At 36.4% G+C, this 13,832-nt stretch overlaps 1 protein-coding gene across 29 annotated transcripts in view; it reads left to right on the top strand.

Moving 5' to 3' along the window:
• C2CD5 (C2 calcium dependent domain containing 5) overlaps positions 1-13,832 on the top strand; it is a 94,977-nt gene that overhangs the window by 62,285 nt on the left and 18,860 nt on the right. For all 29 annotated transcript variants that reach the window (XM_036889323.2, XM_036889320.2, XM_036889318.2 and 26 more), the window contains 3 exons: positions 2,937-3,123; positions 5,844-6,008; positions 12,781-12,921. In XM_036889323.2, the coding sequence (XP_036745218.1) occupies positions 2,937-3,123; positions 5,844-6,008; positions 12,781-12,921 (493 nt within the window). The remainder of the gene's footprint in view (positions 1-2,936; positions 3,124-5,843; positions 6,009-12,780; positions 12,922-13,832) is intronic.

The following is a 13,832-nucleotide window of genomic DNA, read 5'->3' as shown; positions in this document are numbered from 1 at the left end:
CAGAAAATACCCTCCTTACAAAAACTCACATTTATATGCAAAAGCGGTTTTGAGTATTTAAGTTCCATACAAATGTTTATTATTATGAAGATTATTAATTTACCTGTTGCAGGCTAGAGATGTAACTCAGTATGCTTTAATGACATTAAATATGGAATACATTTTGGAAATAGACTTTTTTCTTTAAATAACGGTGCTATACTGTGGTTCTTCTACTACTTCACTTAGCTGCTAAGAGTTCCTTTGAAAATATACTGGAGCAGGAAATGCCAAATTGTGGTAGGTCTCCAGGAAACAGCTGTAACTGTCTTGGGCACCAACAACTGCCAGGTTACCAAACCTGATGAACATTTCTGTCATCTGCCTGAACATCTCAGCAGTAGTCACACAGTTGATTTTTTCTCCTTGAACCTCCTTTGACTTCACAGTACCACATCTTCTGCTTTTTCCTACCTTTATTTATAGTCTTCAGTCTCTTTGTGTTGATTCTTCCTCATTTCTTGAGCCTTGAGAGCCATGGGTATAGACCTCTTTTCAAAGCTTTCTTCCTAGTTGAACTCATCAGCCTCTATCTGACTGTGTGCTGTCTGTATGTCTGTGACTCCCAGATTTATAATTCTAACCCAGAACTCTGTTCTGAGCTTCATATACTTAACTGTTTACTTCACACCCATTTTGATATCATAGGTATCTCATACTTACTCCAAACTGAACTGCTGATTTTCTCTACTTCTTTCTTATTAGTCTTCTCTGTTTTAATAAATGATACCTTGTTTTGTCCAGTTCTTAATGCCAAAGATGGTAGGTGTTCTTTGATTCTGTCCTCTTTCCTAACTTCCCCCCATCATTGTTACTTTACAAAGTCATGTTGAGTTTTCTTCTAAAATATATTTCTAATCCATTTACTTTTGCTTTCATTCTCTCATGCATCTTAGACCTTCTGTTTGGGATTATTCCTCTTTCGCCTGAGGTATATGCTTTAGTATTTCTTTGGTAGGTTTAAAATGGTCAACTGTCTATTTTTGCTTGTCTGAAAATATGTTTACCTTTAAAGATATTTCAGCATGGCAGTTATTTTCTTCTAGCATGTTGAAGATACCCCTCCACTGCCTTTTGTCTTTCATTGCTGCTGTTGAGAAGTAACCTATTTGATTAACTGTGGTTCTTTCAAAGAGAGCTTATTTTATTTCCACAGGCTGTGTGTGCTATTCTAGTTGTCTTTAGTCTTCTGCAATTTCCCTATGAAGTGTTAGGTGTGGAGTTCTTTTTATTCTAATTGTTATACGTTGGGCTTCTTGAATCTGTAGATTAGTATCTTTCATATGTTTTAGAAAATTTTTAGATGTTAGTTTTCCCATGTCTCATTTCTTCTCCCTTCTTGGTACTTCAGTTAAAAATGTGTTAGACTTTCTCACTGTTTAATCTGTGTCTTTTACATTCTTGTCTGTATTTTCAATCTGTTTGTTTCTCTATACTATATATTTTGGATACTTTATCTTCCAATTCTTAAATCTCTCTTCAGCTGTCTTTAAAATGCTAGCAAGCCTAATATTGGGGTTCTTAATTTTTGATAGTCTGTTGTTATTTCTAGAAGTTTCATTTTGTCTTTTTTCAATTATAATGTCACATGTTACAGACTGATTCTGTAACTGATAATTTTACTATCTGAATTCTCTGCTGTCTGTTGTATCTGCTGGTTATTACTCATTGTGTTTTGTTTGCTTTGACTGTGATAGGCTCACAAGAAGTTGCAATGGTAGAGAGTCCTTTTGTACCCTTCACCCTGCTACCCCCATTGCTGACAGCTTATGTAGCTATAGTAGAGTATCAACTAGCAAATTGACATTGGTATAATGCTGTTAACTATATTTCAGACCTTACTCCGTTTTTACAGTTTTTAAAACACGCATTCATTTATGTGTTTGTGTGTAATGTATTGTCCTAAGCCATTTTACCACAAATAGATTTGTGTAACTCCCACCGTAGTCAGGAGACAGAACTGTTCCACCACCACAGAAGAACTTCCTCATGGTACCTCCTTATGTTTATGCCCCCACTGCCTCTTGCACAGATCCTGTGATGCTTTTAAGATTAAAAAAAATAATTTATTCAGCCTTTTACTTGTTGTTTTAGGTAGGAGGGATTAGTTTCCATCAGCAGTTCTCAGGGTGTGGTCTCAGTAGCATCACCATCCACAGGGGAACTCCTCACCATGACCTGGAGCCGCTGATACAGTCTTGGCCCTGCCTGACTGCATCCTCGTCTGTACTGCTCTCACCCTTGCCCCATTCACTTCAGTTACAGTCATCTGCCTTTGGCTCTTCTAATAAGCCAGCTCCATTCTGTAATTGTCTTTCCCCAAGGTTCCCAGTTCCATCATGTCGCTGAGGCCCCTGCTCAGGTGTCATCTTTCCTGTGAGGACTCTGGTTACCCCCAGTCACTTCCCCTAGTTCATTTTCCTTAGATACTTGTCTTAAACTTAATCTGAGGTTGTCTTGCTTCCTTGTTTATTCCCATCCACCATCTCTGCTGGGACAAAGCTGTGAGAACAGGGACGTTGGGTTTTGTTCCTTGATTAGTGTTCACTGCCTAGAACAGTGCCTGGCACATGGTGAGATACTCAAGTAAGATTTGCATTCTGTTAATGAGTAAATTAACTTTTTTTTCTTCTGCTGTCCATGCATCATATGATCACAGGGAGTTATGAAACCTAAGATATAAAGTTACATTCTGTAGTGATTTGGGTCAGCATTTATTTCATTTCTAGAGATTTCGAGATTTTTGTCTTTTTGTTTATTGAAATAAGACTTCTGCAAAAGCGTGTACAGTGAAAAAAATGGCAGTAAAGATTATTTTAGAAAGTTTTAAAAATTGTACGTTTCTTAAGATGGTACCAAGAATACTGTCCATGGACTAAATTCGTTTGCTTTAACAGGTTATGCCGCTTAAAAAAGAAGGCACCGGCAGAAGCAAATGCTACAGCCATCAGTAATCTGTTGCCATTCATGGAATATGAAGTACATACTCAGCTAATGAATAAACTGAAACTCAAAGGAATGAATGCTTTATTTGGTCTGAGAATTCAGATCACAGTGGGTGAAAATATGTTGATGGGCTTAGCGGTAAGTTTATATGTTGTGTTTGTGTTTTGTGATTCCTGTATTTGCAGCGGATTCTGTTTGATGTGATTCAAAGAGTCTTTTAAAAAGACTTACCTAAAAAAACTGACATCAAGACCTTTAAGGGGTGGGGACATTATAAGAAGTAAAAAATCTGGTGATAGGCTTCCAAATATTTTTAGATGTAAAGATTATATCTATTATTATTTAAAATGAAATGAAATGAAATTCTTACATAAAATTATTTGTAATTACATTATTAATATACTTTTATATTCTGACCATATCTTCAATAGTCAGATATCTAAAAATTATCATGGGTAGTTTGTTTAATAAGTTGGCCACCTGTGTTCTGGACTTTATTGTTTATCCATTGCTAAAATGGGTTTTTCTAAAAGGGGTTTTTCTCAGCACTGATGACATTTGGGGCTGGCTAACTCTTTGTTGTAAGGGTCTGTCTTGTTCGTTAAGGTATTTATCAGCATCCTTGGCCTCTGCCCTCTAGATGCTAATAACTTCCCTCCAGTGTGACAACCAGAAATGTCTCCAGGCATTACCAGATATCTTGGGAGTGGGGGGAGGGGGAAGAATCACTCTGAGGGGGAGGACCGCTGTGCTACAATGACCTGTAGTTTTAATGGAGAAAATAAAGCAACCAATGTGAGAGAGACTCTGCCTACTCTTAGAAAATTAAGTCATCATAAATGTGCACTTGTGGTCAACAGAATGTACAATAATATATGTGTGTGTTTTTTAAGTGCTAATAAATTGTGAGGCAATGAAAAGCTCTTTATCTCAGCTTCCTGTTCACCTTGGGTTGTTAGAAAAAAGTTCTGACTAGAGAGTTGTCAGTGAAGAAAGTGAGAACTACTTTTATGAGTAGCCCGAGTCCCAGAGAATTAGATGCCTGCAAAATATAGCTGATCAACAGTACTTAGGGAAATCCTCTCATACTCTAGAGAGTTTGCTAGCTAGAATTTTTCTCTGTGTCATTGGCACTTTTCAAATTGGAATTTTTCACCATCTTTCTAAAATTATGCATAGAAATTTACTTTTAAGAAATTAATGCATCTTGGATTCTTTTTTTTTCTTTATGCATTTTAGATAAAAATGCTAAATTGTTTCCTGCTTCATCTCTTATTTCTATAAGGGCAAATATGTAAATTTTAGTATATATAGGGGGATAATTGTGTGAAAATGATAAACTAATTAGGTAATCACAATTTTAAAATATTTGTAATTAGTCTGTAATCTGATTTGTATTAAAACATTTGATATTTAGGTTAATATGGGGAAAAAAGTGTTCATTATAATTCATTAGTCTAAAAACTTACGTGCTTAGTGAGGACTTAATATAAATATGTAATAGGGGCTAAATACAAAACTGTAGTTATTAGTGGGTGTCTATGAGAATTAAGAGCTTGAATTCAGATTCAAAGATTTAAACAGCCTTGTGCCGGCTATGCCAAACACTTCTGATGGGTGAGCCCCAGCAAACTGGTTTATGCCCCTTGTATAATTCTTCAATACTTGCTTCAGATATTGCCTTTTCTGATACTTACTAATCTTTCCCTTCTTGATCCCTACTGGTACTAATTACAACTGTTTGAGATTTTAACCTTTGTGCCATGCTTCAGCTTGTACACTTCAATCTCCCAGTTCAGGAGCAGCTTCCATGGTAATGAGTGCTTCCATTCCTACGAGCGCCTGCTCGGTGTCTGGCACTGTGCTGCTCCAGAAGGAATGTAGCACTATCTTCACTTTACAGGAGGAGAGTACGCATGCTCTGATAGGTGGAGACTTGGCCAGGGTGTATGGTTACATGTACTGCAGCTGGATTTCACACCCAGGCTGGTCTAGTTCCACAGTCTGTATTCTCAACCATTCTGTACTGTTGCCTCATTAGTAAATGCAGTTAAGAAAGTGTTAGACATGTTGCGCTAAGGCTCCATATGGTACAGAGGGTGTTCTGAGGTTGAGCATCTGAGACTGGATCATAGGTGCATATTTAAACGTAGATGCTTAAAAGAGTATGTGTGTGGCATATGTGTGTGTATGTACGTGTACATATAAAATATCTTATTTTGTATTTCCCTAGATAGTTTTTCCAGTGTGGATGGCATATCATACTGTTACAGAATCAGAAATGAATAGTTACAGAATTAAATATTTAAAATAAATCTGTATGAAAGTTTTCTTTCTTGGCAATTATGGAGGTAGGGTAGTGTAGTGGAAAGGTCTTGGGGTTTGGAGTGAGAAACAGATTCAGACCTTTTCTCCACATTTATTGACAGTGTGATTTTGAGTAAGTTTCCTATCCTTCTGAACTTCATTTTCTTCACTTGCTTTGCAAATTTCCCTGTTACTTTTGCCACTTTAAAGGTAAATTATCTTATTCATGAAAACCTTTTATTATTTTTTCTAAGCTGTTTATTCAATGCATCTTATTTTTTGCAATCATAAGGTAAAAATTTTTAAATGCTGTTGAGAATGCAGTGAACAGTGAATCCTCCTTTCACTTCTGTCCCCCAGGGTTCTCACCAGATGCAGCCAAACCCTTTTTACCAGTTACGTTTTTCTGTGCCCTTCCATGTATGTCCTGTGCAAACCCTGATGCTAGTTATCTTTTTCCTACAGGGCAAAGACCACTTTCTAAGTACGAAAACTTATGAACTACTGTTTTTTAGATATTTTTTCTGACTATTTCCTCATTTTTTTACAAGTCGGCCACAGGTGTATATTTAGCGGCCTTACCAACTCCTGGTGGTATTCAGATTGCTGGGAAGACTCCTAATGATGGCTCATACGAACAGCATATATCTCATATGCAAAAGAAGATAAATGACACGATTGCTAAGAATAAAGAGTTATATGAAATCAATCCTCCAGTAAGTAAATTGACATTTTGAATACATTTAGATGTTAGTGTATTTTTGGTTACATTATTTTGGACATAAAATGTATATATTTTTCATTGTTTAGGTTTGCTCTCCTCATTATTCACTCTTTGACCCTTTACGTCTGCGCTCAAGTGTCTCCTTTTCAGGGAGATCCACTCTGACCACCCTATTTGAAAATTGTAATTTTCCTGCCTTTTTTGGTACTTCTACCCCATTCTGTTGTATTGTTTCCTATTTCTCTTATTTCTGTGTGTTTGCATATACACAGAGAGAGATGTTTTTTGTTTTTGTAATTGCTTGTTACTTCCAGTAGAAGTACTTCCTTCAGGGCTGTATTCCTAATGCCTAGAATATAGGTCCCTCCAGGTAGTAGCCTCTTGATAAGTATTTGTTGAATTACTAAATAAAGGCTTAAAATATTCTTGTTTAGTAAAAAGAGAGCTTGCCTGCCTGTGGTGAAAGAATATAGTTTTTCAGGTTCAGCTTCTTTCTTACAACTTTCCCCTTGGTTATTGCCATAGTGAGGCTTCCAACCAAGTCTGCTGTAGGTGTCTCAGGGCCCGCTGCTGAAAAGAGCCTGATAGCCATAGTCTGAATCCAAAGAAAGATGTATTGGAGTTACAGTGACAATAATTTTATGAGTCTTGATAAGGAAATGCTTCTATAAAAGGAAAGTGTTTGGATAACAATGTTGGTGTTTTTATTTTTATACATACTGTCGAATTTTGATTGATCTAGAACAATGCATCTGAATTATAGTTCAGACTTACAGCTTTCTAGCAAAGTTGTTAAGCTGGGAGGAAATTTAAGGATATGACCTAGAGTCACTCTGTTCAGCGTAGTAGACACAGGCCACATTTGGCTTTTGAACACTTGATATGTGCTTAGTCTGAACTGAAATGTGCTGTAAGTAAAATACACACCAGAATTTGAAGAGTATGAAAAATAATGTAAAATAGCTCATGAGTACTTTTTATATTGATCACATGTTAGAAATACAATGTTTTGGATATATTGAATGAAATAAAATATTTTATTAAAATTATTTCATTTGTTTCTTTTTTTTATTGTTACCTATGAGGCTTGCTTTTTATTTTATTGAGCAGTGCTATTATAGAGCTTCTTTAAATTACTAAAAAAGTTGATGTATTAATATATTAATGCTTAAATGCTTTTTGTAAGAGCTTCCATGTAGCACTTTACTGCTTTTTTGGAGTATTATTTTTTCTTTCTGTTTATATTTTGATAGTTGAACATCCACTAATAGTGTTTATGCAAACTCTTGGGGAGAATGATTTGCAAAGCTGTATGTTAGGGCTTGGTTTATCAGTTCTAATGATATGAGCTGAACTCTTTTGCTTAACAGTGTTTGTGAACTCTGTCCTTTCATCCTGACCTCCCACAGGAAGAATCGACCCCCTCCTCCATTGTGTTCCTATTGTACCTCTTTGTGCTTCTGTCATGGTGTCTGTTAAGTATTATAGCACTTTGCTTTTACGGTCTGTCTTCTTTTTATTGAAGACAGACATATTTAGAGAATGTGAATTAAGTGACTTCACTCACTCAATAAATACTGAGCTTCTATTTTAGTAAGACAGTTTAGAGGAGGGAATAAATCTGTTATGATTCTCAAAAGTTCAGCATATGTGGATTTCATGTGTTGAATATGACTATTTCCACAAAAGGGCTAATCAATTTATGAATCTTCTAACATGTCTTGCCTTTTATCAGATATGACTACATTACAGGTTTTTAGTGTAATATCTTAGAATTTGATAAATTGAACCAAGCCACTACTCATATTATAGTTTTGTCTTTTCATTTCTCTGAAACAATGTATGCCCATCCTGAAAGTGTGGATCACACTTGTTCCTTCTGTTAGGAAGGTAGCCCCAGCTGAAGTGAATGCTATTATTTTTATTTTGGTATCATTAATCTACAGTCACATGAGCAACATTGTGGTTACTAGATTCCCTCTATTATAAAGTTCCCACCACATACCCCATTACAGTCACTGTCCATCAGCGTAGTAAGATGCTATAGAGTCACTACTTGTCTTCTCTGTGCTATACTGCCTTCCCTGTGTCCCCCCTCCCACTATGTTATGTGTGCCAATTGTAATGCCCCTTATTCCCCTTATCCCTCCCTTCCCACCCATCCTTCCCAGTCCCTTTCCCTTTGGCAACTGTTAGTCCATTCTTGGGTTCTGTGAGTCTGCTCCTTTTTTGTTCCTTCAGTTTTTGCTTTGTTCTTATGCTCCACAGATGAGTGAAATCATTTGGTACTTGTCTTTCTCCGCCCTGCTTATTTCACTGAGCATAATACCCTCTAGCTCCATCCATGTTGTTGCAAATGGTAGGATTTGTTTTCTTCTTATGACTGAATAATATTCCATTGTGTATATGTATCACATCTTTATCCATTTATCTACTGATGGACACTTAGCTTGGTTCCATTTCTTGGCAATTGTAAATAGTACTGCGATAAACATAGGGGTACATATGTCTTTTTGAAACTGGGCTCCTGTATTCTTGGGGTGAATTCCTAGGAGTGGAATTCCTGGGTCAAATGGTATTTCAATTTTTAGTGTTTTGAGGAGCCTCTATATTGCTTTCCGCAATGGATAAACTAGTTTACATTCCCACCTGCAGTGTAGGAGGGTTCCCCTTTCTCCACAACTTCGCCAACATTTGTTGTTGTATGTCTTTTGGATGGGTGGCAATCCTTACTGGTGTGAGGTGATATGTCATTGTGGTTTTAATTTGCATTTCCCTGGTAATTAGCGATGTGGAGCATGTAAATGCTATTATTTTTTTTAATCAATACATTAAAAAATGTTTCTAATGCAGAGATGTAATATCACTTAAATGGAGATAATTCAGTCAACCAGAGGTACCAAAATAAGATGTAAGACTTTTAGAATAACCAAAAATACCAGTGGTGAAACCTCATTATGAATTTAAGTTCTATTTAACACCAGATAAGTACATTTATTAGGTCTATCATACAGTGGACAGCAGCATTATTGAATTTTAAGTTACTGTAAATTATAAAAAGAAGGGTGGTAAATAGTGGGAAGAGCATTGCACTCAGAGGCAAAAGAACTGATCTAAACAAGTTCCTTACTTACTAGTTTTCACACCCAGGCAAACTACTTTCCTCCAAACTGCAACTCTATCATTTGTAGTTACACTAGGCACCCTGTCAAATATATATAGGGCAAGTTAATTTAGAGTGCAAATATGATAAATGAATGTGAAGTGCTTTACAGATAGCTATGTTATGAAACTGTGATGATAGTGTTACATAAGGTACGCGTTAGCAGTGAACATTTAAAAGTACAGTTTTGAAAATCCTTTTCTCATAATTTCCTTGTTTTTTAAAAGATAACTTTTACACCAATAACGGGATATGCCTTTTGTATTTGTGCTTGCATATCCAAATTCTCTTAATACTCTTTGTGGCCAACAGATACTTAGAACCTCTAATTAGTTCTGATCTTTGGCTGTGTAATACTTGTAAAAGCTAATGAACCCATGTAGGATTGCACCATACACTGATCTCAAGATCATTCTTGTAACTACCAAAAATTAATTCAGCTTAATAAATTGCATTAGTAAATACATGCATAATCTGTGTATTACCTATACATTCCCATAACACATATATTTTTCATAATGCATATTGTACCTTGTGGAGCTTGAAAAAATTACCACTGGGTAAGAAAAGATATGAAAGATTAGAATCCGTTTGGAGACGTAAATCTTTAATTCTTGATGGGCTATTAGGTCTTTTTATTTATTTATTTACTTACTAATCAACCAATCAATTAATTAATTTTTATTTTGGTATCATTATTCTACAATTACATGAGAAACATTATGTTTACTAGACTCCCCCTTCACCAAGTCCCCCCAACAAACCCCATTACAGTCACTGTCCATCAGCGTAGTAAGATTCTGTAGAATCACTACTTGTCTTCTCTGTTGCACAGCCCTCCCCATGCCTCCCCCACATTATACATGTTAATCGTAAGGCCCCCTTTCTTCTCCCCCCCTTCTCCCTCCCCTCCCACCCATCCTCCCCAGTCCCTTCCCTTTGGTAACTGTTAGTCCATTCTTGGGTTCTGTGATTCTGCTGCTGTTTTGTTCCTTCAGTTTTTCCTTTGTTCTTATACTCCACATATGAGTGAAATCATTTGGTACTTGTCTTTCTCTGCCTGGCTTATTTCACTGAGCATAATACCCTCTAGCTCCATCCATGTTGTTGCAAATGATAGGATTTGTTTTCTTCTTATGGCTGAATAATATTCCATTATGTATATGTACCACATCTTCTTTATCCATTCATCTACTGATGGACACTTAGGTTGCTTCCATTTCTTGGCTATTGTAAATAGTGCTACGATAAACATAGGGGTGCATCTGTCTTTTTCAAACTGGGCTGCTGCATTCTTAGGGTAAATTCCTAGAAGTGGAATTCCTGGGTCAAATGGAATTTCTATTTTGAGTTTTTTGAGGAACCTCCATACTGCTTTCCACAATCGTTGAACTAATTTACATTCCCACCAGCAGTGTAGGAGGGTTCCCCTTTCTCCACAACCTCGCCAACATTTGTGGTTGTTTGTCTTTTGGATGGTGGCGATCCTTACTGGTGTGAGGTGATATCTTATTATGGTTTTAATTTGCATTTCTCTGATGACTAGCGATGTTGAGTATCTTTTCATGTGTCTGTTAGCCATCTGAATTTCTTCTTTGGAGAACTGTGTGTTCAGCTCCTCTGCCCATTTTTTAATTGGATTATTTGCTTTTTGTTTATTGAGGTGCATGAGCTCTTGATATATTTTGGATGTCAGCCCTTTATTGGATCTGTCATTTATGAATATATTCTCCTATACTGTAGGATGCCTTTTTGTTCTATTGATGGTGTTCTTTGCTGTACAGAAGCTTTTCAGCTTGATATGGTCCCACTTGTTCATTTTTGCTTTTGTTTCCCTTGCCTGGGGAGATATGTTCATGAAGAAGTTGCACATGTTTATGTCCAAGAGATTTTTGCCTATGTTTTTTTCTAAGAGTTTTATGGTTTCCTGGATTACATTCAGGTCTTTGATCCATTTCGAATTTACTTTTGTGTATGGGGTTAGACAATGATCCAGTTTCATTCTCTTACATGTAGCTGTCCAGTTTTGCCAACACCATCTGTTGAAGAGACTGTCATTTCCCCATTGTATGTCCGTGGCTCCTTTATCGTATATTAATTGACCATATATGTTTGGGTTATTGTCTGGAGTCTCTATTCTGTTCCACTGGTCTGTGGCTCCGTTCTTGTGCCAGTACCAAATTGTCTTGATTACTGTGGCTTTGTAGTAGAGCTTGAAGTTGGGGAGCGAGGTCCCCCCACTTTATTCTTCCTTCTCAGGATTGCTTTGGCTATTCGGGGTCTTTGGTGGTTCCATATGAATTTTAGAACTATTTGTTCCAGTTCGTTGAAGAATGCTGTTGGTAATTTGATAGGGGTTGCATTGAATCTGTAGATTGCTTTGGGCAGAATGGCCATTTTGACAATATTAATTCTTCCTAGCCACGAGCATGGGATGAGTTTCCATTTGTTAGTGTCAGCTTTAATTTCTCTTAAGAGTGTCTTGTAGTTTTCAGGGTATAGGTCTTTCACTTCCTTGGTTAGGTTTATTCTTAGGTATTTTATTCTTTTTGATACAGTTGTGAATGGAATTGTTTTCCTTATTTCTCTTTCTATTAGTTCATTGTTAGTGTATAGAAAGCCTCAGATTTCTATGTATTAATTTTGTATCCTGCAACTTTGCTGTATTCCGATATCTGTTCTAGTAGTTTGGAGTGGAGTCTTTAGGGTTTTTTATGTACAATATCATGTCATCTGCAAATAGTGACAGTTTGACTTCTTTACCGATCTGGATTCCTTGTATTTGTTTGTTTTGTCTAACTGCCATGGCTAGGACCTCCAGTACTATGTTGAATAACAGTGGGGAGAGTGGGCATCCCTGTCTTGTTCCCGATCTTAGAGGAAAAGATTTCAGCTTCTCGCTGTTCAGTATGATGTTGGCTTGGGTTTTTCATATATGGCCTTTATTTTGTTGAGGTACTTGCCCTCTATACCCATTTTGTTGAGAGTTTTTATCATGAATGGATGTTGAGTTTTGTTGAATGCTTTTTCAGCATCTATGGAGATGATCATGTGATTTTTGTCCTTTTTGTTTATGTGGTGGATGATGTTGATGGATTTTCGAATGTTGTACCATCCTTGCATCACTATTAGGTCTTTTAAATGTTGAGTAGTAAGTACCTTCTGAGCTGTGACTGCCAGTTGTAGTGCCCTCTCTGTACACGAGATGTCAGTATTGCCTTGCTATGCCTGTGACATGTTTCTGAGTGTATCAAATAGCAATACTGCTTATTATCCTTAAAAGGAATTATCCACCTACTCTGTAAAAGATTAATTAGTCATAAGGGATATAATTAAATATAGACTGTGTATTATTTTGTATTTGTATTATTTTGTAGACTTTTCCCCACAGGTATTTGTCTATTAGCAAAGATTTTAAGCCAAACTGAAATCTACAAATAGGAAACTGTAACTAATGTAATGAAACTAATACCTGAAACTAATATAATGTTACATGTCAGTTATACCTCAATAAAAGGAAAAAAGAAAAGATGGCAGTTTATAAGAAAAATAACAAAATTGAAGAAAACTTAGATGATACAAACTGATTTATTTCTTTTAGGAGATATCAGAAGAGATAATAGGATCACCCATCCCAGAACCTAGACAACGCTCAAGACTTTTAAGATCTCAGTCAGAAAGCTCTGATGAAGTTACAGAATTGGACCTTTCACATGGGAAAAAAGATGCTTTTGTTTTGGAGGTATTATTTCATTGGACTAATCTTTTAACGTTTTTGGGAGATAAGATGTGCGGTTTTATAATCATATCTAAAAATTGATGTGATATTTTTGTATCATTAAAACTTGTAACACTTCAAAGTTTTATTATAGAAATTATAAAAAACTTGAAAATATCAGAGTTTGGTAATATATTCTTCATGTAACACTGCATGACTGATATATTAATCTATAATTAATGTATGGGCTAAAATGAAATTAAAATAATAAGCTCTTGGAGCTATTTTTGCAAACTTGAATAAATTTAAATAAGAAAATGCTATTCTTTCACTTACTGTAATTATTGCCTGCTTAATATGCTTTAACATGTTACTATAATGATAACATTTTTACATGTAATGTAATAAGTGCCGTGAATTCTGAGTGTAGGGTTTTCTTACTGAATGCAGAAGGTGTAACTGAGCTTTCATTATAAAAATCCACTCAGAACTAACATTCCTGTTGAACAAATGTGGCATGAAAAGTTTATGGAGCTTCCTCCCTCACAAATCTGTTCCCTCACCTTCCCCTATAGAATGGTCAGGCTTGGGAGAAAAGCAAATTCCAGAGTCCCTAGTTGAGACCCAGTAAATGAAAGTTTCAAGGTGGGATCCAGGAGCCTGTTTAACAAACAGTCCAGCTGTTCTCTGCATTACCTGAAGTTGGATCTCGAGCACTATTGATATTTCTGTTTGGGGTCCTGGCTAATTAGAGAACAGGTGTGGGCCGAGGACTGAGGGCAAGGTGCAGAGTCAGTAAGAGAAGGCACAGAGAGACAGGGAACTGGAGCTGGAGAGTGCTTGAGATGTGGGAGTGGAAGGTCTTTGGGAGTAGTGGGTTGAGATATGCCCATGACCGTGGGTAGCTAAAGTAACGCTGAAGTGAAAGTGGCCTC

The sequence above is a fragment of the Manis pentadactyla genome, chromosome 14 (assembly GCF_030020395.1).
Source record: "Manis pentadactyla isolate mManPen7 chromosome 14, mManPen7.hap1, whole genome shotgun sequence".
Classification (NCBI taxonomy): domain Eukaryota; kingdom Metazoa; phylum Chordata; class Mammalia; order Pholidota; family Manidae; genus Manis; species Manis pentadactyla.
The sequence above is the reverse complement of the archived record's forward strand: the minus strand, read 5'-3'. Positions and strand labels throughout refer to the sequence as shown.